Source organism: Martes martes (genome assembly GCF_963455335.1).
Source record: "Martes martes genome assembly, chromosome: 9".
NCBI lineage: Eukaryota > Metazoa > Chordata > Mammalia > Carnivora > Mustelidae > Martes > Martes martes.
Genome location: NC_137896.1, coordinates 84,923,724 through 84,949,545, shown reverse-complemented (window position 1 = coordinate 84,949,545; position 25,822 = coordinate 84,923,724). Strand labels below are relative to the sequence as shown.

General features: G+C 38.7%; 1 protein-coding gene across 2 annotated transcripts; it reads left to right on the top strand.

Moving 5' to 3' along the window:
- The first annotated feature begins 128 nt into the window (after window positions 1-128).
- On the top strand, window positions 129-22,507 carry DNAAF10 (dynein axonemal assembly factor 10). 2 transcript variants are annotated; one of them, XM_080814420.1, is made up of 8 exons: window positions 129-436; window positions 8,941-9,041; window positions 11,323-11,453; window positions 13,987-14,088; window positions 15,701-15,816; window positions 16,739-16,873; window positions 19,242-19,339; window positions 21,634-22,507. In XM_080814420.1, exons 1-8 carry the CDS (start codon window positions 254-256, stop codon window positions 21,839-21,841), a joined length of 1,074 nt encoding a protein of 357 aa, XP_080670546.1. In that variant the 5' UTR covers window positions 129-253; the 3' UTR covers window positions 21,842-22,507. The 2 variants fall into 2 exon arrangements, with proteins under 2 accessions (XP_080670546.1, XP_080670547.1); XM_080814421.1 differs by lacking the exon at window positions 16,739-16,873 and having other exon boundaries at window positions 154-436.
- The last annotated feature ends 3,315 nt before the right edge of the window (window positions 22,508-25,822 follow it).

Genomic DNA, 25,822 nt, shown 5'->3' with positions numbered 1-25,822 from the left:
GTACGTGGGAATGGCAGTAGGTAAAGACGATGAGTAAGTTTGTGCTGTCAGTGAAGAACTATTGGGTTGACTTCAGTAGCGCATCAGGCATTATCTGAGACAACTAAACCCAGCTCGCCCGGGAGAACAGGGCGACTACGGCAAGTCGGGGGGAGGGTGGGGAACCGTCGTCTATGTTTGGAGTTTGGTTTCCCGGTTAGTGTGTTGTGAGGCTCTGGAGGTGCTGGTGGTTGGAGGGGAAACCGGCTGGACCATGTCGGCCTTCGAGAAACCTCAGATCATCGCCCATATCCAAAAGGGCCTCAACTACACGGTATTTGACTGTAAATGGGTGCCCTGCAGCGCCAAATTTGTGACCATGGGCAACTTCGCCCGGGGCACCGGCGTCATCCAACTGTACGAGATCCAGCACGGGGACCTAAAGCTGCTTCGGGAGGTGGGTGCCGGGCGAGACTGCCTAGTTCCAGGATCTGCCTTTGGTGAGGGGGCGAGTGCGGATCCGGGGGTGGGGGAAGTTTGCATTTCTTTTTGCCCCAGCCTCCGTCCAGCGTACGCCAAAAGCACAGCTCGAGCTGCGCGGAACCAGCGAAGGTGATCGCAGATTGAGGAATACTTCCGACGTAAAAGGCTTTGGTTCGAGTTCTGAATTCTCGCCTGGCCAGTTCACCTCCCTGCTGGCCCCTTCCTAGAGCCACTCTTCCCATTCCACCACGAGGTCTCTGGGAAGTGACATTAAGACTTCGTATCAAAATTCGAGGTGCTAGGCTGTGGGCAGTTGTTTGTGGAGAGTTGATTTAAATAATAATATAAATAGTAAGTAGAAAAATATTCTTTCATACAAGCAGAGACAAGGCAGGCACCGGGATGCCTGCACTGTAATTGGAGGAGACAACCCAACCATTTATCATTATTTGTTAAATATTTATCTTTATTTATTCATGAGAAACAGAAGAGAGAGAGGTATAGGGAGAAGCAGGTTCTCAGCGGAGCGGGGAGCCGGATGTGGAACCTGATTTCTGGACCCTGGAATTACGACCTGAGCCAAAGGCAGACGCTTAACCGACCGAGCCACCCCAGGCGCCCCTTAACCATTTATTCTTTCAACAAGTTACCAGTTGCATTGCCTAGTAATCCCAGGCATGTGAATGAGACTGTCTCCGGTCTCATGGAGTTTATTTTCTAGTGGGAGAGAGAATCAGTTAGATAATCAAACCGATGATGCATAAATACAAACCGAGATGTATTCTCTAACATAAAGTAACACGGTTCTGTGAGAGTGAAACAGATTTGGGATGAGTAGAAGCTAACTAGGCTAAATTAGGAGGTGGTAGAGGAGGTGGTTTCCAAAGAAAACAGCATCAGTGGAAGCTCCGGGAAGGGAGCAGACTTTGCAAGGTCTGTAGGTCATTTAAAAGATCTACTCCTTTTTAAATGGTACATCACTGAAGGACTTTTAGCTGGGTGTGGCAAGATCAGGTTCACAAGTTTAGTGAAGATCATTAGTGAAAGAATTAGAGAATAATGATGTTAACATTCTCACACTTGTTTTTAAAATGCATCGATTTCAGGTGATCAGTAATAAGTATTTAGTGTTCTAGCAGACTACAGAGAAGGCTGAAAACTCCAGGGCTTAAAACTATGGAGAGAGGGCGCCTGGGTGGCTCAGTGGGTTAAAGCCTCTGGCTTCGGCTCGCGTCATGATCCCAGGGTCCTGGGATCGAGTCCCACATCGGGCTCTCTGCTCAGCCATGAGCCTGCTTCCCTTCCTCTCTCTCTGCCTGCCTCTCTGCCTACCTGTGATCTCTGTCTGTCAAATTAAATAAAATCTTAAAAAAAAAAAAAAACCACTATGGAGAGAGTCGGCTTGGACCAGATAGGCATTAAGCTGGTAGGTAAAGGATGAGTACAGTTTGGCAAGCTTGGATGTGAAGGTATATAAGGTCCCATCTCACTTTAAATTTCTATGAGTGCCAGTTTTCTTGTTCAGTTTGTCTTTTCTAGCCAGGAACTCAAGAATTCCTAAACATGGCTTATTCTTTCTACCTTGCCTTCGGTTGCACACCAGTTAGCCCCTTTGCATCTGCTGCTATTTTAGGGTCCAGTTCAGATTATTTGAGTTAGGAAATCCCTTTCTGATCTCCACACAAACTTCTCTACACTGCATTCTTCTGGTGATTATTATCTGCTCCAGGAGTATGTAATTGTGTCCCATTTATTTCTAATTAGATTGTAAGCTCCTGGAGAGTAAGGATAGTGTCTTTTGTTAGTGTGGTTTGTAAGGTTCAGCCATTCAATAAATTGCTTGTTAAAAAAATGAGTGAATGTATATCTGTATAAGGATATAACTTGGGAAATTTAAATATTGGCTTATTGATCATTAATCAACTGGCATCAGGGTTTGAACAAATGGGAAACATTGGAATAGCAGACAGAAACTGACAGGTAAATATCAGGAACAAATACCAAATACCATCAAATTTCACCAGAGAGCATTTACAGACTTGTGACTTTTTAAAAATAAAATATAATTTGAGTACATTTCGGGAATACACTTGTTCCACAAAGTGAAATAGTGCCCTTTGTCTCTATCTATTGGCAACCTACTATTTCAAAATACTATGTTAAAGAAGGACAAAAGGTACTTGAAAGATGAGTTTCTTCTAAAGAGCCTCCTGTCTAAAGAGAGGATAAAACTAATGCAAAAAACACTTTTAAGAACTTAGATTACATTTGGCTGTGATGGTGCAGTGGAAAAGGGTATCAGTTTAATACAGGCTCAGTGATTCTCAACCCTCACTGTGCATCAGGATCAGCTGAGTATGTTCTGTTGTCGCTGTTGTGTGTGTGTGTGTGTGTGTTTTAAAATACTCATGCCTTGGTCCCACCTTAAGGAATTCTGATGCAGTGGGACTTTTTTTTTTTTTTAAGGTTTTATTTATTTATTTGACAGACACAGTGAGAGACGGAACACAAGCAGGGGGAGTGGGAGAGGGAGAAGCAGGCTTCCCGCAAAGCAGGGAGCCCCATGTGGGGCTCAATCCCAGGACCCTGGGATCATGACCTGACCCGAAGGCAGATGTTTAATGACTGAGCCACTCGGGCACCCTGCAGTGGGACCCTGGCAACTACCCTAGAGTGAGGCCTAGATATCAGTATTTTTAAAACTTAACGAGGTGAATCTAACAACTACCAGTGTTGACTACCATTGGGCTAGATGAATTATTGAAATACTTAGTTCTTCATTGTGGAACCACCTCAAGTCATGTGTTCCACAGCTCATGCATCCAAGGTAAAAATGTGTGAAGGAAGCAAATAGGTCTTCATAGACGGCTGCCTTCTCTTGTTACTAAGGACAGACAGGGAGTGAGGGCCTTCATGTACAGCTGAGCACTTTGCTCCACCACACACAGGGTTGCAGGGTTCCAGGGAAAGCTGAAATCGGTTTCTTTCTCATCAAACTTGACAAATGTGAGACTTCCTCATCCTATAAATGGCAGCTTTTCTCTAATTGGCATAAAGGACGAGGGATGGCCCTGAAAAATGGAATCACAGTTGTGGATGTTTATACTGTAAAAATAATAAGGTAATAAATTTCTCTTTTTTTAGTTGCTGGGCCACTGAGTTCAGTGCTTGTTACCACTTGGTTGACTAACCCTTTTAATGTTAATTAAAGTAGTGCTGGGATATGGAGGAGGAAATACTGACAGGCTGTACTAGACCCACCCACAGACAGAACAAAAATAGCTCTCATGGGAATTATCCATCATGGGCTTCCTTAATCCTGTTCACTTATTGTAGCAAAGAGAACCAACAGCTAGGTCCAAAATGATCATCTATGGTGTGTCATACAGCTAAAGTTGTTAATATATACCAAATTTTCTTTGTGTAACACATTTTATAAAATCTTTTTAGCCAGGTTTTTTTTTCCCCCCCCAGCAAGAGAAATTTAAGTAACCACTGGATTTTTAAAATCTTTCTTTTCAAAGATAAAGTATTTAACAGGCAGGGAGGGAGCCTTTTTTTAACTATAGAAAGTTGGCTTCACTCCAGCACCCCTTCTTAAGAAAGCTATTATGATTTCCATGAATATCTTAGAAAGAGAAAACACCCCTGTTTCTGTAAGACCATTTGCCAGCAGAGCTCAGCCCTTCTCAGCCAACTGCAATCCTCAGTGTCCTGCAGATGATAAGATGTTTATACATTTGAGGTTTTTTTAATGTTCTTATATTTTGAGTTGAATTTGACTTTTGGCACAGCAGACTACCACTACCTATAAATCTCTTTATTTTTCTTTGATATACGGAGAAAAGACATGAGGGAAGCATAAATACCATATATTTATATTTTGTGAAGATACGAATCAAGGTAAAAACTGAAGGACACAAATCTGAAAGTAGATTCAGTTCGTGACTATACCATTTCCCTCACCAATCCATTTCAAGGTTGGAACATTTCTTTGGTACTTCTAATGACTCTTGGGTTTATAGAATGGGGGCTACATACTAAACTTCATTTAATTGATTTACATGTAGATCTGGGGGCAGCCTAGTTTAGTATAAAGAGCTTGGAGTCTTCCTGGCTCTAGGAAACTTGAGCAAGCCCCGTCCTCTGAACCTGTTTCCTCATCTGGAAAGGAGTGTTCCAAATACTTCGCTTGCAGTTGTGTTAGGAAGAAAAGGTATGGCCTCGCCATCTAGAACATATCTGATATATGTATTCAATATATGGATGCTGTTTTCATCATTGCATATAAATGACACCAGAAACTACATGGTGTGTCATGTGAAAATGTGGGAGAAATGAGAATATGGACTTCAGTAATGGTTTCTCTCTCCCCAGCACTAGGAATGAGAGATTGATAGTTATTCCTTTATGCTTTGAGTCAATGAATGTTGACCACCTACAAAGTGTTTAACAGATGGCACAAGGTCCAATTCTCATGGCACTCATTCTAGAAAGGATGGGGATAGAGAATTGAATAAATAATTTTATTGGTAAATGCAATAAAGAAGGTTAAACAGGGTGAGTGATAGTGATTTAGGGGTTCCACTTCAGAATGGAGGAGCAGGGAAAGTCTCTTAAAGGAGGTGACACTTAAACTGAAATCTGAATTAGGAGAAGGAAGACATGATGATATGAGGGAAGAGCAATTCAGGCAGTGGTAATAGTAAATGCAAATGTCCTGAGGTAGAATTGACTTTGTTGTGTCTGAAGAGCAAAAAACAAAGCTGTAGATGTGGCTGGAGTGTAATAGAGAGGAGAGAAGCAGGAAATAAGGCCAGAGAATCAAGGCAAGATTTCAAAGAGCTTTGTACCTTTTGTCTACCACAGACCTTGGTGACACTCTGAATGTAGGTGCATTTTATTTCATTCCATTATATTTCAATAAAGACTGACTTTCAGAATTTGTACAATGACACATGGAAATATCTAGTGTAGGATCTATTGTAATAGAGTGGTTCTTTGTTTGGTTTCTTTCCTTTTAAGGTTGGGATTCTCAGATGTGTTCAGGAGCCAAAACGTCTGAACATTGTGGTGCTGTTTTTGGAACTCCATAAAACATTGGAATAATAAGTTCTAATTCCTTACAAAGAAGGGGTTTTACTGGCTATTTTATCACACTGTGGTCTTTATATCACATGAAATAACCATACATAAATTTTTAAATCTTCATTTCCCGGTTTTCTTACTGGTGTACATTTTCCAATATTTTCTAATAGGCAAGCTAAAAAATATCCAAGAAAACATAAGTTTGAGAAAAACATATCCATTAGCTGTTTTAAGTTTGTGTGTGTGTGTGTGTGTGTGTAAATTTATGTTGGTACCAGAAGATTGATGTGTTCCAGGAGCATGGTTTGAGATTCTCTGCTCCAAGTGGTTAAAAGGTGAAAGTTAGATAAAGAAATCACATAGGGAGGGGGCACCTGGGTGGCTCAGTCAGTTAAGTGTCTGCCTGCCTTGGGCTCAGGTCGTGATCCCCAGGGAATCAAGCCACGCATCAGGCTCCCTGCTTGGCGGGAAGTCTGCTTCTCTCCTACTCCCCCTGCTTGTGTTCCCTCTCTCGCTGTCTCTCTCTTTGTCAAATAAATAAATAAAATCTTAAAAAAATAATAACATAGGAAAGTTTTTGCTTCCCAATTTTTTATTACCAGTCTTCAAAGAACTATGTGTGTACAATAGGAACTGAAAAGTAGAGGTTAGCTTTGAAGGTGAAACTCTCCTGTGGCTTAGGAAGAAGACATACCCCATCAGAGACCCTAAGGGATAGTGGAATTGTGGGAAGCAGCGTGCTTTAGGTGGTAGAAGAGGAGAACATGCGAGACCACTCTTCCCAGGTCTCTGAGAAGAATTTTCCTGGAGAGTTAATACATGATGCAACCTCCCCACAGCTGCTAATCCCTTGAGTCCCTGGAACCATGTTCCTGTCTATCCCGCTGCTTACCTGAGGGGCCCATCTTCATCCTGTACCTCCAGCTGTAGGAACTATGACTGGTGATTTCTTGCTTGGCGCACCCAGGCCCAGCGTGAGACAAATGGAGGAAGGAGTTGGTGTCTATTTCATCAGTTGGCATAAGCTGGAACTCTGAATTACTTTAACCCTAGAAATTGTGCCACAATAGTAACTAAGGACTATATCACCATTGATACATAATTTTAGTTACTTTTATTTAGGGGAGGTGGAGGGTGGGGAGCATATAAGTGATCTGTTGTTGCAAACTACTTTGGCTTTTTGTTGTTTTCTTTTTGACAGAGATCACAAGTAGGCAGAGAGGCAGGTGTGTGTGGGGGGGGGGGAAGCAGACTCCCTGCTGAGCAGAGAGCCCAATGCGCGGGGCTCATGAGATCATGACCTGAGCTGAAGGTAGAGGCTTAACCCACTGAGCCACCCAGGCGCCCTGGAAACTACTTTGTTAAACTGACAAAATTTTGATTCTTGGTGTTGCTGCATTATAAGATAACTTTTATAAAATTGGAAAAGTAACTGTGAAATGAATATCAGTTTTCTGAATAACTAAACTATCAGACCACATATGTATTACAAAGAAAAATATGATTCTGTGATTTTGTGCTTCTCATCAGTGTGGTCTTTTACAACTGTGTTATTATCGATGACTGCTTTTGATTACTGGGCAATTCCAAGGAGGCTGTGAATGCTTTCTTGTAGACCTGGCTACATTGTGACTTGCTAATTTCTCCCAAACAGTGAGAAAGCTCAACAGGCTGGGAGTTTCCAAAGCCCTGCACCATATAATCATATCTTTTGAGTCAGGAAAGAAAAGTTTACAGTTTGTGTTAAGTGAATTTTATTTTCTTTTTCTTTGAAAATTGCTATGTATACTCTGTATGGAAGTGCTCAGCCAAACACTGGAAGTGCCAGGGAAATTATTTAAATTATATGAAATAGGCTAAACCTAGTAGGAGGGATGCAGATTGGCTCGGAACTGAAAGGTTACAAGAAGAAATCTAGAAACTGGAGCTCTCTGTGGAGAGAAAAAAGTATATCCAGAATACTGTTATGTCAAAACAAAAGAAAGTGAAATGAAAATATATTATGGGCCTTCTTATATTAAAGCAAACCTATGTATGCTTGTAAATGTGTAGAAAAAGGTCTAGAAGGATGGGGAGTACTACCGGGGAGCATCAAAAGGAAACTCACTTCTTGATGTTTTTTTTTGTTTTGTTTTGTTTGAATTTGTATAGGGAACACGTATTACTTTTGTACACACAAAACTTAGAGTTTAGAAGAGATTAAATAGGAGGAATAGTTTTGCCCTGTTGAGGCCAGCAGTAAATGGAAGGATATAGGGCTAGAGTATGGTGTCAGCAGGCATCAGGTAGCTGCCTCATCTGGTTCCGCATTGCCCAGAGTTCCCAGGGTTTAAGGCAGCAGCACACTCCAGGTGGGACTTCAGTGGCCTGGGCAGGTGGGGTCGGGGTGAGCGGGGTCGGGGGGGGGGGGGGCGGGCAGCAGACAAATGGAAAGCATCAGGAAGTAGATTAGCAGAGGCCCCAGAGAGGTGTGGGCGTAGATGAGAGTAGCATAATGCATAGGTGTATGTGGGAGGAGTCAGAGAGGTACTGATGCTTTGATTTTAAACTTCTTGAGGGCATGGCCAGTCTCCTTCATGTTTGTATCCTATTCTGCCTAGTCCATTGATTCGCATTTAGTAGGAACTCATTAAAAATGCTGAATGCCTGAGTTGGGCAAATGTATAAAGCTGTATGCTTCAAGCTCTTTGCTTGTGGCGGGATATGATATCATTTCCGAGGACCCTTTTGGTGATATGGTCTATACATGATTTCCATAAGCCACATTAATTAAATAGTACATCAGTGTGTAGTTGTTTTACTACTGTGATTATATGCAATACGGGGAGCAGTTGCTTTTTAAAGAAACATCAAAATACTGTCTAATCCATACCAATAGCAGTGCCTTTGGTACTCACATGTATACAAATCTCTATGCATTGATAAGGTCCCAGAGAGAATAAGGACATAAACATTCTCAGTTTATAGGGTCCTGAAGGGAAAACTATAAGAGACACATAAACATTTTTGTTCCAGTAGCCATCTGGAAAGAATAATATCTTCATTATGTTCTCATTTCTGCTGAGGATCTTAAAGAAGAATGGCACATTAAATGCTGAAATTTTCATATTTGCAAACCAATGGAGATGGTATACTTGTCAGCATTTGAATGTCTCATTAGTGAGATGAGAGGAAAGGCAAAATTAAAACTCATTCTCTTTGACAGTTACATACTTTTAAACTATAGGAAAGTGACTAGAGGAAATGCATGATAATTTTGATCAGAAAATGTTTTAATTGCTTTTTATATTATGTGTCTTATTAAAGTCCCATAATAGAGCCATAAATATCATGAATTATAAATAGCTGCTTACATAAATAATGTATCCTCTCTTCCTCCCTTCTGTCAAGATTGAAAAGGCCAAACCCATTAAATGTGGAACATTTGGTGCAACATCTTTACAGCAGAGATATTTAGCTACTGGAGATTTTGCTGGAAACCTTCATATATGGTAAGATTATTTAATCAATATTAAGACATGAGGTAGGCTATTCCTTTGATAGTCTGTTGCTCTTCCTCTGAAAGAGAGAATTCTAATTTTAAAATGTTTCTTGTTCAATTTTAACTATTTATAAAAATGCAAGAATTGTCTTTTAATACACATTTTTAGATTTTATATTCAAAACCCCTTTAAAAATACTGTTTTTCTTTAGATATTTTGCATAATGTTACCAGTATTTATTTCCACACCAGCTGTTTGGTGCTAGCATTTAATACTTTATAAGTGTACATAAAGGGTTCTTCCCCACACATGTGTAACACAGAGAAGTTTGATATTGTTAACATATCAACAGGACAATTGGCATTACAGAATAATCTACTGAATTTTTTTTGTTTAATTTTTTAATGTAGAATCCTCAATTTTTAAAAAATTTTTAAATACTTTAGCTAACATCTAAGCACAACTTTTTAGGAAAACATCTGTTGAACAAATCAATATAAACCTGTTATAAATGAACAAAACTGTAATTATGCCAAATGTTTGTAATTTTCATGTTCTACCTAGAGTTATTTCCTCATATTTAAGTTAAATTGCAGGAATTGATATTTCTCCTTAATTACTTCCAAGAATATCTCTTATTTTAACTGTTTAAAGTATGTATAGTAATGTTCTAGAAAGAAATGATCTTCTCTGCCTTGTGTTTTTGAAGGTGACCTTTCTTGATTCTCACTTAGAATCCGTTGCTTTGTAATTGAATTACTCTAACAGATTTATCTTAGAATCACAATATAAAACAGAATGAAGCTATATTTTAACTTCCCTTTGCTTTAACTGCTGAATACTTAAGTTTGCATTTGTTAGAATACACTGGTTCTTATGTGCTGTGTCATATTCTTTCAAAGAAATGGGGAGAGACAAGTCTGATTGTTTTTAAAAATAACATATTTCAGGGGCACCTGGGTGGCTCAGTGGGTTGAGCCTCTGCCTTCGGCTCAGGTCATGATTCTGGGGTCCTGGGATCGAGCCCCGCATCGGGCTCTCTGCTCAGTGGGGAGCCTGCTTCCCTCTCTCTCTCTGTCTGTTGCTCTGCCTACTTGCGGTCTCTCTCTGTCAAATGAATAAAAAAAAAAAAACATATTTCAGTATAAGAATATGCAAAAAATATAAACTGTTGACTGTCTTCCTAATACAGTGCCCTAGTATAGTTACAGGTATTACTGACTTATTTTCATTGTTAAGTCTTATAATTCCATGTTATAAAAAGCAGTGTTTTAAAGTCTGTAAAAACAGTAAAACAGTTCTTTTAAGTAGAATCTCAGCCCTGTTTAGTCTTGATTCTTTCACAATGATGCTACAAAGATAAACAGTGTCTCTTAACTAAGTTGAACTACCTGAAATTTTAATTAGGGAGATTTTACCAATAAATCTTGGCCTTAGTAATAAGGTAGGATTATATTTCATGGATAGCTACATAATTTTTTTTAAGTGTAGGTTATCAGAAACTGACTTGTTTTAGAGAAATGTGGTTTAGAAGCTCTAGTAGAAAAAAGGGAGGCAGGTGAAGGGGTATAGTAACATAACCTACTTGAGCCATTCATCACCCTGCCATCTTGGGTGGATTCAGGCACTCGTGGTGGGTACTTTAGTGTGTTCCTTTCTCTTAACTAACTTACATTTAGACACACTTGCCTTTGTTTTGACCAGCATGATGATACACTGAAAAATATGTAAAGAGAGGAAAATAGTATGGAATTTAGTGAGAAAATAATACATTATAAAGGGAGAAATGTATACAAAGTAAACACTACTCATATTTTATCCTTCCAAAAGATCTCAAGATCAGACTTCCAAGACCTATTTGGAAAAAGCATTCTGAATTACTTTGAATTTACTCTGTTTAAAGTAGTGATTATTAGATTTCAGTGACCCAAAGGGTTAGCAGATTTGGGGCTCCTCATCCATTACATATGCGGAGGAGCCCACAAATCTGCATTTATTATCAAGCTTGTCTGGTAAGTCATGTGCAAAGGTCCTAGATAGATTATCTCCGAGAATCACTAAGTGGGCTCAGGACGTAGAGTTCCAAGTTGAATTATGACAGTTCTCGTTGAGGGCTCGAAAGAAGCTCAGCTGGAGAGAGAATATTGGAAGTAAATGTATAAATTAGCTTCACAGTAAAGCCCTTATTTTTAAACAAAAATCTAAGTACAGTATGTTTTCTTAAATTTCAGTAGTGCACTAAATGTTTGGGACACATGGAGTAAGTAAGAAGCTGTGTTCTGTTGTCTAGGAATTTGGAAGCTCCAGAGATCCCAGTATATTCTGTAAAGGGCCATAAGGAAATTATAAACACCATAGATGGTGTAGGTGGACTGGGAATCGGGGAAGGCGCACCAGAAATTGTGACTGGCAGCCGAGATGGTAAGTTAAAGTATTCTATGTATTTCAAAATTTTTTTTTCTTTAGATAAATCTTTGTGCAACAGTACATCTTCTCTTATGGAAATCCTCTTTGGTAGCCATGACTCCCTAAATCTAACTATACTTTTTTTAACAGGCAAGTTTAATTGCATATCCCTCAATTGCCTCAGACTTTTGGGTGTTTTGAGATAGAGGCAGAGCACTTACTATTTTAGCTTTGAGCTAGTTCAGATCCTAACAATCATAGTTTCCTATGAACTTTGAAAGATTTAAAATTTCTTTACAGGTTTTTGAGACAGCTGACAATATAAGGTGGGTGGCAGATTTTCACATTTTTGGGGGTGGGGGGGGCAGAGGGAAAGAGAGGGAGAATCTTAAGCAGGCTCCATGCCCAGTGCAGAGCCCAACCCAGGGCTCAGTCTCATGACTCTGAGATCATAACCTGAGCTGAAATCAAGAGTCGGATGCTTAACTAAGCCGCCCAGACACCCCTCATTTTCTTTTTTTAAAAAGTAGAATTAGTACTTGTGAAAATTATCATGTTGACAGCTGGCTGAACATCGAAGTTCTTCCACTGAGCATTGTGAAAGATCCAAGGGCACAAACTCTCCTTTTCTACCTTTGGTGACTAACAGGGGCCAGGTCTGTTGGTGTTCAAAGATGTTCTGAATGACTGTAAGAGGAGTCAGAATTTGTTGCTTCATGATGGGTACATAAAAAATTTGGTACCTTAGTGGGTTTGGCTAGTTTTTAATGGCTGCTCAAGACCATGAGGAAATTGTTTTAAAAGAAGTGAGATATATTTTTCTAATAGTTATTCAAGAGTGTCTGTGTTTCAGAAATCATTTATTCCTTTTAATAATAGAAGAAATATGAAATAGGGGAGGAAAAATACCATTCAATCTACCACAGTAGCATAACCCTTAGATTTGTTTTCCTTTCCAGTCTTATATACCATTTTATATAGTTGTCAGTGTGGATATGATTTTTATCTTTTTTTATTTTGTGTTTTGTCATATGCGAATGTTGCTGTTTCCATCATTACCATTCTGATGACTGTAATATTCTATCCTATGGATGTGTCACAGGTGCCCTTAACTATGTCTTTGTTAAGCATTCAGTTTGCTTTAAGTTTTTGTTTATTGTTTTGTGAGAGTGACTATAAAATAATGAGGGAATGAGTATCATCATGTATATAACTTTTTAGAATAAGCATACTTTATGATTTTTAAAATTTATTGTCAGACTTTCCAAAGTACCCATGTCCATTCTGAGCTATGATAGATGAGGTGGATTTCCAGTCTATTCTACCAGCATTGATTTTCCTTTTTTCCCCTAAATTTTATAGATAAAAATAGTAGTCCATTCCAATTTGTGTTAACTTCTTTCTACATCTGTTTTTCAGTTAGTTTTGCTTTGTGAATTTTGTTTATGTTCTTTGCTTATTTAACTATTGCAAATTTCATATGCATCTTATCAATTTGTATGAACCCTCTAGCGTAATAAAATAATCTCTTGCCACATTTGTGAGCATTTTATTCTCTTTAAAGTAGCCTTTTTAATGACCGACTTTATTTTATCCTTGGAGATAAATCTAGTGGGATATCTCCCCTTTTCCTGAGTTTATTATCTCTTTTAAGGACTTTTCACCCTTGTCCTGTTCTCTCTTAAGTACTTGCCTTTTAGCCATTTTATTAAATGCATTTGTATTTCTCATAGGCAGTGGTGAGTTTAGTTAGTAGTCCTGCAGTTTGCATTAAAAGGAGAAGCAATGAGAAGAAATATGTGTTAATTTTATTTAATATTTCCCTCATCTCTACTGCCACAGGGAAATTAAACTTAATTGTATGTGAGATAGTATTCTAAAACCCCATATAAGAAATCATAAATGTAAAAATTAGAGTTTGTTCATCTGTATAAGAAAAATGCCCATGATTATATGATAGTATGGAAAAGAATTAAAATAACACTGATATTCTTCTAAATAAATAGTACATTAGGTTTAGACTCAAAGACATGATTTGAGTCAGTAACATTTGTGTTTCCCTTGTCAGGTATACCTTGTTGGTAACTTTAGAACAGTCGTTGGCTTTTCTGTGTATCTATTAACTTGGAAATCAAGTCTGATGGTAACATATGGGTTGTATCTCTGATATTAAATACAACTTGCCCAGGTGCCTGGGTGGCTCAGTGGGTTAAGCTCCTGCCTTCAGCTCAGAACATGGTCTCAGGGTCCTGGGATAGAGCCCTGCATTGGGCCCTCTTATCAGCAGGGAGCCTGCTTCCCCCCACCCCCACCTGCCTCTCCACCTACTTGTGATCTCTGTCTGACAAATAAATAAATGAAGTCTTCAAAAAAAAAAAAAACTTTAAATACAGCTTGCCCAAGTAGAAGTCAGAAATATATGAATATTTTTAAGTGTTATACTATCTGTAATATGGCCGTATACACAGGAAGTCATAGGAAGAGAATGCAGAAAAGAAATGTCATCAATCACTATTGAATTTTGCCAACTCACTTATATGCACAACAGGAACTGTGAAGGTGTGGGACCCAAGACAAAAAGATGATCCTGTTGCTAATATGGAACCTGTACAAGGAGAAAATAAGAGAGACTGTTGGACTGTGGCATTCGGTAAATTATTGAAGAACCTTGCATTTGAGGTATCAGATGGTAAAAAGCACAGTGCTTCCAGAAATTCCCAATAGTCTCATCACACTATGTTTTGTGGATACTTCTGATAGTTTATTGAGGCAAATAGAGGTGGTGGTTAACGTCAGCCTTCGGGGCCTCGGTTTGAATCCTCGCTTTGTTATTTCTTGGCTGAGTGAAGTGGGCAATTTACCGAGCTTCTCTGTTCCTTAGTTTCTTCATTTATAAAGTGGAACAAATAATAGAATTTACCTAATAGTATTATGAGGATTCAATGAATTAATACATGTAAAGTGCTTAGAATTGTGCTTAAATTATTAAGTGCTCAAAAATATTTGCTACTATTATATACTTCTGTTTAACTAGATAATGTTGACCTACTTTAGAGCCAAATGCCATTAATGGAGCCAAGCAGAGTTTCAGATGCTCAAATGTGACCTAACATCTTACATTATATGCTACACAGAAGATATTTATTTTCTAGAACATAGTTATACCATTACAGAATTATTTGATATAATTTGATAAATATGTTCTTTGTTACTATACATAAAATGAATATTGACTTTGTAGGACTAATTGATGTGTGCCCTAGTATCTCTTACTGAGAGCCATAATTAAAATAATTTTTGCTACTAAAGAATATGGGTCATACTTAGTTTGAAACCTGTATGTTCTTTCTTCTTTTTCTTAGTATAATCCTGTGTTGATAACAGATATTAAAGATTTGATTTAACAGTATATGTGAACTGTTTAACTTTCATATGTTATTTTAAAATTGCAGTATTTTGTAATCAGAGGAAAGTTTTAGGTTTCCAATTAAAGAAAAAATAAGTTCTTGTATGGGAATTACTGTGTTTGTACATTATGAACAATAATATATAAACTTAGCACATGTACAGTTTGGTGAGAAATTTCAGGATTTGTATTTAGAATCATCATCTAAAATTTGATATAATAATTAAAAAGTAATTACCTGTGGGTCCATTAATGCCTTTCATCTTTGATCTAAGGGATATAAGTGCAGTTTTAAATTTGGGACATTAAGTTTGAAAAATAATCCATTATTTTTACTCTTCTATGAATGTCAGGTATGTCCAGAATACTGTGGACATGCAAAGGTGAGAGAGATTCCTAGTCTTGCCTCAAGAACCTTGTAGTTTAGTAAAGAGGGCATGATATCCACACTAATTATAGTACAGGGTAGGAATGATAAAAGGTCACAAGACGTGTGGATGAATATAGAAGGAATCTCGAGACTTCTTAGTCTGCAAATATGGTAGAGAAAGAACATTTGCTTTGAACTTAGACTCCAGTGAACACTTTCACTTACCCCTTCAGTAGAGAATCTCAGCAAATGAGTTTTTTAAAAAAAAAAATGTTAGATAACCAACTTAATAATCTTGATGTCCTGTCAGGATTAGCAAAACGGGATTCTGCCTAGTGTGATTTTGTGTGTGTGTGTGTGTGTGTGTGTGTGTGTGTGAGAGAGAGAGAGAGATTTGGTATAAGCTATATGTGTCATTTTATAACATTATTTTAGCAGCCTTCAAATGAGCATTTGTACAAATCTGCAATGTATCTTGATTTCTAGGCAATGCTTATAATCAAGAGGAACGTGTTGTTTGTGCTGGCTATGACAATGGGGATATCAAACTGTTTGATCTCAGAAATATGTCATTGCGGTGGGAGACAAACATAAAAAATGGGGTAAGGTATATTTGGTTGCTTTATAGCTTGAACATGTTCGTGTCCACCTCTGAACTATTTCATAAGGAGAGCGCCTCTAATGACTCATCTTGTACAGCCCCTCTGCCAGTGGTTTTTAACTTTGGGGGCTGTGGAGCCCTTTGAAAACTTAATGAAAATCATGGAGCCTCTTTTCAGAAAGTGAACACATACTCAGATGTGGTATGACAATCCCTGGTGAGTCACCAGTCCCTGTGGCCTATCTGTGGACCCCTGTAGCTATGCAGTGTGATATTAAAATGAGCTAGTAAGAGGCCCTTTTTCCTGCTAATATTAGAAAGCCTGAATAGTAACAGCCTCCCCAAGTACTTGGAGATTTTTGGGTCCCGAGTCGTATACCGTATACCGTTAGTAAAGAATGTGGTTCCTTCCTGTTTTCTAAAATTAGCTTTGGTTGCATTATATAAAATAACTATGTAACAACAATAAAAGATTATATAGCTTTCCAAATTAATCTTCTAGACAGGGGAACTCAAAATGGTTTGTTGATCCTATGAACCAAGAAGAAATTTTTTCAGTTAAAAGTGTTTGAGGGATGCCTGGGTGGCTCAGTCAGTTAAGCCGCTGCCTTCAGCTCAGGTTATGATCTCAGGGTCCTGGGATCGAGTCCTGTGTCAGGCTCCTTGCTCGGCAGGGAGCCTGCTTCTCTCTCCGCCTCTGCCTACTTGTGTGCGCTCGCTCTCTCTCTTTCTCTCTCTGACAAATAAATAAATAAATAAAACCTTTTAAAAAAAAGTATTTGATGTATTGATCCTCAAAAGATAAAGTGATTATTTAAATGCTTTCACATGAGCTGATACTTTTAAAGTTGTTTTACTTAGTTTAAAAGAGCCTCCTGAATAATAATTATTAGGCTATCAATAATAAATATTTTCTATTTCAGGTATGTAGCTTGGAGTTTGACAGAAAAGACATAAGTATGAATAAGTTAGTAGCTACATCACTGGAAGGAAAGTTTCATGTTTTTGATATGAGAACACAGCATCCAACGAAAGGTTTTGCTTCTGTTTCAGAGAAGGTAAATATGAGCGAAATGTCTTTCTATGAACAGGAATGTTCATAGCTTGTTTTAGACTAATAAATAGAATTAGTCACCAAGGTTCCTTCCAGGTCTTTATATGAAAGGAGCTATTTTTAATATATTCTTGTGGGAACTTGACAAGTTTTTCTGTGCAGAGAGTACTTTCTCAAAGTTTATCAGTTTTAGATTTCTGGATTTTAATAAAGGCCTCAGTTGGCTAAGAATCTTATTTTGTACTTTAGGAACAATCCCAAGACAACTAGCTGATGCGAAGAATTAGATCAACAAAATCTAGCCTGGTGTTTTCTAATAAATATATAATATTTGTGTTAGTATCTACAAATTTTCAGAACATATCAACATATATACCTTACGTCATTTCTTCACATTTTATATTCTGGTTTGCTATATTAAGTGAAACTATTTAAAGCATCAATCATGGGTGCATAGTAGGTTCAGAAAAATTCTTCAGTCACTTACACATATATACATACTTTACCTTATTCCAGAAGTATTTGAGGTAGCTTAGAAGGAAACATATGGTATTACAACCTCAAAAATAGATGAAGAAAGCAGAGCACAGGGAAAATACTGGTTAAAGAAAGAAAAAAACTATGATGAAGCCTGCAGTAAGGACTGCTTCAGACTCAAGCTGAAACACCCTGTTGTTGGCAGAGACGGGTTGGGAATGTGACTCTACCTTCGTTGAATGTGAAAGTAAAGATCAGTTACAGATTTGTAGTTTCTTTAAGATTAAAATATATAAGTTGCTCAGGAAATAAAAATTTACTCTCTTGCTCTCTCCCCCTCCATTGTGGATTCAGTAGTACTTCTCAAACCTTCCTATTTTGTCTTGTTATTACTGTTACTTATTATTAGTACTGCATATAAATTGCTGTCACTGCCTGGTGAACTAATTCTTAACAAGGCAGCTATAAATTGCAATATTGTTTGCCTTTGTTATTTCAGAATATACTTATGTATCTACAAACAATATAAAACACTTTGTTAAATTATCCCTTATACAATTATAACACTTTTCTCATCCAGTATATATTTTAAGATTTTATTTATTTATTTGACAGAGCAGAAGTAGGCAAAGCAGCAGGCAGAGGGAAAGGGAGAAACAGGCTCCCTGCTGAGCAGAGAGCCCAACGCGGGGCTCGATTCTAGGACACTGGGATCATAACCCGAGCCAAAGGCAGATGCTTAACCAACGGAGCCATCCAGGCACCTCTCATCCAATATATTTTAAGAGGTCATGTCCCCTCTTGCTTTATAGTTTTGTTTTGTTTTGTTTTTTATCAGCTTTCAGAATCAAAAGAGAAGTTTTAAATTGAAATAGGTTTTAACAGCTTGAACCCACTCAGTTGAGGAGTCGTCTTACACACTTAAAGGGTATATTTTGAGATATGGGATTTTAATCTGCTAATGGTAATCCTTTTACAAGACTATTAAGTCAAATGCCAAGACTAATCACTCACTGAAATGTGAAGTATCTAAGAATGACTTAGATCTAGTTGGTCTCACTGTCTCTGCAAACAGAATCTTTCCTGTCTCCCGCCATCTGACTCTCCTCCCTCCTTTCCACTTCTATCTCCTTCCCTGCCTCCCTCCATTTCTCTCTCTTTCTCTCTCAAATTCCATATAGTGAATATTACACCATTAACACTGATTTATTAGCTGTTGTCGAGGTGCTAACAAACTATTACCTTCCAGTTGCCATTTTTGTCTTTTAATTTGACGTGACTGATAAAGACCCTGGCTTATGGCTTTAAACACCATTTATAAGTCTTGTGATCCCTATTTTGAAGACTAGACAGGTCAAATGGTATAAATTAAAGATAAGGCTCTGGGAGCTTTAAGTTAAAGTTCATTTGGTGTATGGGAACTTCTTGTAGTTCCCATTCAGTTTGCTGGAAACCTGAAACTGCTGTAAAAAATTAAGTCTACTTTTTTTTTTTTAATTCAGTATCCTTTTTTTTCCCTTAGGAGGAAGTATATGTGTTTGCATTTCGAGTTTTCTTCTCTCTCAGAGTGAGCTAGAGATACTTAAATGTGTAAAAATCTATTTGCATAATTTATATGGTACTATAAACTTATATGGACTTTTAATCTAACATTTTTTAATCCAGTAGAACTTTGTTTCATAAAGCAATAAAGAAAAATGATGCTTTTCTTAATTTGTGATGGACTCCTATAAATCTCTGTAGCCCTTATAAAGAGATGTGCCAGAAATACTTTACTTTTATAACAGTTGAAATTATAGTAGTAAAAAAATTTTTTTTACAGAGTTTCTCTTCTAGGGCAGTCTTTGTTTATCATATAAACGTAAAAACTAGTTATGTGCCTCTCATCCTCATAGGCTCATAAATCAACTGTGTGGCAGGTCCGACACCTGCCACAGAACAGAGAGCTCTTTCTGACAGCTGGAGGTGCCGGCAGCCTTCACCTCTGGAAGTAGTAAGTCTCTGCCTGTGCACATTGCTGCTTTTTAAGTTACTGGTGGGAGGAAAGTAGGATTGGATTGAACTTTGTTGTCTTTCTTCCTCCTTTGACTTAGTTCATTTTGAAATGATTTTAAATTAAATGGTATTACATAAGTGTTATTTTTGTCAGCTTTTTAAAACATTAATGTACTTACTTTACACTTAGTAAATATTAACCTTCTTTTGACACACTGCATATACTTGTCATTGTAGTTGTGTCTTACATATATCAGGGTACCTTACATTCTTTTCATAGGTTTAAAATCATGGGTTTTTTTTATTGAAATTGTTGTTTTTGTCTTTTTTGGTTTTGATATGAAAAATGTGACTGAAGGCTCTTTGGAAATATTACCATCTGGTCATTACAACACTACCTCTAGAGAATAAGAAAAGGTTTGGAATTCTTTTTTTTAAGATTTTATTTATTTATTTGACAGACAGAGATCACAAGTAGGCAGAGAGGCAGGCAGAGAGAGAGAGAGAGAGAGAGAGAGAGGAGGAAGCAGGCTCCCCGCTAAGCAGAGAGCCCAATGTGGGGCTCGATCCCAGGACCCTGGGATCATGACCTGAGCCCAAGGCAGAGGCTTTAACTCACTGAGCCACCCAGGCACCCCAAGGGTTGGAATTCCTAATTTTAGATCCCGATAATTCACTTGCCCAAGTTCGGATACCATTGTAATGAAAGAACCAGAAGAGCGCCGAGGCCCCAGTGGGTCTTCAGGAAAAGGCTGGTCATTGAGCTTGCTTTCTGTGTGCTGTGGGCTGCCTGAGTTACAGCTATAGATGTGCCCTGAATCCCAAGTCCCTAAGGTGGCATGTACGAGGTCAGCTGCTCATTTAAAAGGCTCGATAAAAGATGGGAGTGAATGGTATTTCTTTTTCCATCACTCAAGGGAAAAAAAAAACCCTAACATCACAAGCCCACAAATGAAAGATACTTCAAAAATAAAGTTTGATTAATGATATAAGAAGAAAACCACCAGGGGCGCCTGGGTGGCTCAGTCGTTAGGCATCTTCCTTCAGCTCAGGTCATGGTCCCAGCATCCTGGGATCGAGCCCCACATCGGGCTGCTTGCTACGCGGGAAGCCTGTTTCTCCCTCTCTCACTTCCCCTGCTTGTGTCCCCTCTCTCGCTGTGCCTGTCTCTCTGACAAATAAATAAATAAAATCTTAAAAAGAAGAAGAAGAAGAAGAAGAAGAAGAAGAAGAAGAAGAAGAAGAAGAAGAAGAAGAAGAAAAACACCATCTTCAGTATAGCTGGGACTTTCACATTTGCAAAATACATGTCTATTTATTAGCTCCTTTTAGAAGCTAGCAGGGAAGCTGAAAAACAGGGCTACATTTGAAAAGTGTTAAGGTACTTAGGGATCTAGCTGACCAAAAAAAACCCCCAAAAAACCAGAGTGAATACATTAGATCAACACTGTATAGTTTTTGTGAGTAAAAAGCAGAGGAAAAGTTTTAAGAATTCTGGGAGCATGCCGGGTAGACAGACCATTTGGTAACTACTGTTTTCCTAATATCTTGCCCATCGTCCTTCCCTGATTTCTTCCAGCCCAGCCTGCACTCCCCATTAGGCTCTGCCTGTGTCCTTAGTTAAGCCATGCAGCAGCACGTCACTATTCTGCCTGGGAACCAAACTCCTTAGGCTGCTTCCTTGAAGAACTAGTTCCCGTTTTCTTTGTAATCCACATATGGAGTTGTATTCCATGTGGTGTGCAAACACATTTACAGCTAGAATTTTTGATGATTGGGCACTTGTGTGTAATTAGAAATTGGAAGCTTATCTCAGTATGAACTTTAATCCTTACCAGAACAGATACCTAGTATAATCTTCAAACCGGTTTGGAGATTTGCTGTTGGAGTATTATACCAGCAAAAGAGATTTGGTTTAAGTAAAATGATACTTAGCTTTATTTCCATTTGCCAGTCTCCCTTAGTAGTAGTGCAGTTAAATTATATTACTGAGCACACGAAAGTTCCTAGAGCATCTCATCTAGTTAATTCAGAAACTGTTTTTTGAATGAATGGACCCCAACATGCTGATTTGTGTGTGTATGTATTTGAAACACACACACACACACACACACACACACACCCATATATTCTCTTTAGTGGTATAAAACAACATTAGAAAGATTCTTTAAGTAGTTATCAGTTGTAGTAATCAACATAGAAGTAAAAATAGAGCTACTGGACTATATGCATGTAAACACAGTGTGGAGAATGCTAAGATTTATCTCCTTACTACTCTGGCCTTGTTCACAGTGAATACCCTATTCAGCGGTCAAAGAAAGATTCTGAGGGAGTAGAGATGGGAGTTGCAGGCTCCGTCAGCCTTCTGCAGAATGTCACCTTGTCTACTCAGCCCATTTCCAGTTTGGACTGGAGTCCAGATAAAAGGGGTCTCTGCATCTGTAGTTCCTTTGATCAAATGGTAAGAGTATTGATTATCACAAAACTCCATAAAATTTGATCTGAAGACTTAGGACTTGAAACCTTCCAGAGGAACACTCCTAGTATTTAGGACATGCGCTGGGATCCTCTGACCCTCACTGAACAGAGCTGGATTTGACTGATGAAAACAGGCCCCAGATGCCAACGTCCAGACTAGCCTTTCTGTGGGTGTGAAACACGGAGTGCTGTCTTCCAGTGACCGGACTCAGAACTGGTTTGCTGCAGTGGGACACCACTGTCCGCCTTCCCTCCATTTCTAAGAAGAAGTTGATACTTGTCTGTATTTTAAATTTGTTCTTCATCCCCGGAGTTACATATTTTACCGTAACACTTGGTTTAAAATAGTTCTAAAAGTACTGTGAATTAACTTCATAAATATACTTCGAGAGATTTCAGTGTCAGTAAGTTTCAGTAAAGAATATTACTTTCTAAAATCCCAAAATGGCATGGTCAGACTGGATTTGGGTAACTGTTTTCAGCTGTATAACTCCTAAAATGAAATATTACTTACCAAGTGAATATTTACAATGATCTCTTTTTACTTAAAAAAATAGGAGTCGAATTAGACTTTTGGTTATTGACTGGTAAGTGATGTTGAGATGTATAAGATTATGGAGGTTTTCTAGCCTTATTTTTTGTCAAATCTTTTCATATATTTTATGAATAAATTTGTTTTTGAAATCTATGGAAGTTTTGATTCTGTTAATTTAACAGTAGTGATAAAGCCAACACCATCACATCTTTGTTTTGTAAACCTCTTCATTCAGTAGGCTTCTTTAATGCTCCCCAGATCTTTCACATAGCTCAGAGGCACTCACTTTCGTTAAGCCTACCCTCCCTCACTCCTCAGATCGGGAATCAGCTACCTAAAACATTTGAAATATGTAAGAGTCCTGTGACTTCATGGGTTCCTGGAAAGTCATTAATCTGGAATATTAAATTCAGAAAATTAACCTTTTAAAAAATCCCCAAGATATTTTTTTGCTGTGGACATAATTATGGAAGTAAAAATTAAATTGAACTTAAAGCCTTTACCTGCTGGTGTTCTGGGTTTGGGTTTTGTTTTTTTTTTTTTTTCAATTTTCAAAGAAAAATGAAAAATTTGTGAAATTCTTAGAAAACTTGTATTTGGTGATGTAATTAGAGAGGTTTTAAATCAAGAACAATAAATACTTTGATTTCATTAAATCTAAGATGTCATCAATTGTAAGATGAACTTGAACCACTGAGAAAGGAAAACACTGTCCTAGAAACCCATACACACTTCTTATGACTCAGCATTTCTTTAATGTTCATTGGATATTCTTTTTTTTTTTTTTTTAAAGATTTTATTTATTCAACAGAGAGAAACAGAGTAAGAGAGGGAACACAAGCAGGGGGAGTGGGAGAGGGTGAAGCAGGCTTCCTGCTGAGCAGGGAGCCCGATGCGGGGCTCGAACCCAGCACCCTGGGATCATGACCTGAGCCTAAGGCAGACGCCCAACAACTGAGCCACCCAGGCGTCCCTGGATATTCTTTTAAACTTAGATATATGTTCTACTTTGTGCATCCTTATAAAGGAAGACATATAAAATAAATTTCTCCCGATTTCTCCCGATTCAGAGTCTGAGCTTTCTAAATCACCTCTCAATATTTTCCTTACAGTACTGTCCTTTGTACCATAAAAAATGGAGACACAGCCTCTCTTTGAAACATGCTTCTTTATTGTCTCCATTTGTGAGACACTTACTCTGCAAGTTCTGGTGTACACGTGCCGGTGGTGACAGCTGTCATGATTACTGCCTGGTTTACCAGAGGACCATTTCAGTTGTCTGTTGCTGTGTCACAGATCGTTACAAAACTTAGTAACTGTTCTCTATGCAGCATCACTCAGGCAGCCCTCCTTAGGGCTGGAGGATCTGTCTCCAAGGTGGCATTCAGGTTGTCAGCTGGGACCTCAGCCAGGCCTGAGAACCAGGGCTTCTCCACATGGCGTGTGCTTCCTCAGAGCAGTGGTGGCTGAGTTCCAAGGATGAGCATCCCAAAAGAGAAGGCCAGGTAGAAGCAGTATCATTTTTTAATGGCCTAGCTTCATCATTCACTTAGCATCACTTTTGCCACACACTATTAGTTGAGGTAGTCACAAAATCCTCCTCTCTCCCCAGTTCAAGGAGAGGGGACATAAATTCCAGTTCTTAATGGGGGCTTGGCTAGGTTCTGGAAGAGTGTGTGAGACTTAAAATATTTTGTCCACTTTAAGAAGATACAGTCTGGCTTGGTAAGGTTACAGAATGAATCACAATTTCAAAGATGTAAAAATGGGGGAGGAGGGTCACAGACTGGTTAAAATGAATGAAGTTTGTTACTTGGAATGCAGCCCTCCTGTACCACTTACCTCTATACACACCTCCCTGCCCCTAATTTAGTATGGCTATTACTAATCACTAATGGTACTAATTTTCTCTGAGTCTCACAAGCTTTATCATACAACTAGGACCTACTACCAGCTGTTGGTGATACCCTAATGGAGTTCAGGTAGTCTCCTGGACCAGGCATTACTTCAGTGTGGACTCCCTCAAACCTTGGTGCTGTTTTTTAATATCCTAAGCAATGATGAGAGTGTCCTGCACTAGATCATATAAACCAAACATGCAAAAATGAAATGGCACTTTATTTGTATACCATGAGAAATTAGTCTCTTAGCTACCACAATGCTTAGGTTTGCCAGCTGGGGTACCCTCTGTATCAACTTACCTGAAGGCTTCCTGTGGGGGTCAAATTAGAACCAGACATGGGTGGCATTTAGAAATAATTAATTTGGGCCTTGGTGAAGCCTGAAAACCCAACTCTGGGCAGTGAAGCCCTTGGATAGTGTGTCTATTTTTGTGTACTTGTTTCCATCCTCCTGTAGTATAAACATTAGCACTTGGCTAGGAACGGTGGTAATTATTGAATATTTTGGTAAAAGTTCCCTGGAATAATTCTCATCATGGGGTCTCAGCCCTTCCAGGCAAGTGTTACTTTGTAAAGACATGTTTTTCCTTTGACACCAGACTGTCCCCTAAGGTAGGCGAAGCAGCAAATAGGCTTTGAGTAGAAGGCTGGTTTGTGCAATCTGAGTATAGTATCTCTGTCTGCATTCAGTTGCTCTGGCTAGTATGGAAAATAAGCAGGCAGTTGGCTTTTAGCTATGTTACTTAAAAAGGACTGGTTGATCATTTTTAAGTGTCTAGAAAAACCTCAGCCCCAAATGGCCACCCTTGTATTCTGCGGCCCCACCTCATTACTGTGGGTAGGATTAGGCTACCAGGTTCCTATTTTGCACAGAGCTCTCAGAGCTGGGCGATACCCAGGATTCCCTATAAGCCAGGAGGCACTGAGCCCATGCTGTTCTCAGACCTGATGGAAGTCCTGTCCCTCATCCAGACAGCTGAGGACTCAGGACTGCTAGGACACTGCCCTCTACCTCACTCCACCCACACCTCTGAATGCTGCCTGGAGGGGTGAGAAGTAATTTGGCTTCTGTAGGGCTGGGGCAGGCAAGTCGCTGCATGAAAACTGTTTTATCCAGATCCTGTGAATCTGTATCATTGTGTCAGGATCCAGAGGGAAACAGACGTGCCTGTGCTCAACCTCGAACCACAAAAGTGGGTGCTTCTTAGTTAGAATGACAGAGAGAGGATGCAAATTCGCCTCACAATGCCATGACCATTAATGTCCACAGGTTTTGCATATTTTGCACTGAACATCAAGTTTGAATGCAGAAACAGATTCTGGCTGTGTTTAAGTCATAAGGGAGATTCAGGATAAACACTACCTCTGCTGCCAGGGAAAACACAGATGTCAGAAACAGCTATGGCTGTGACCAAATACAGCTGCCTTTATTTATGTAGTAGCACTGAAGCAATTTCCATGAAGGACTTTTCAAGAACTGAACTTTGTTTATGACGGTCCTGATTTCTGTCCTTAAGCCAACTTAAAACCAGATCATCCAGCAGTGCCCTTCATATAACGTTCAATA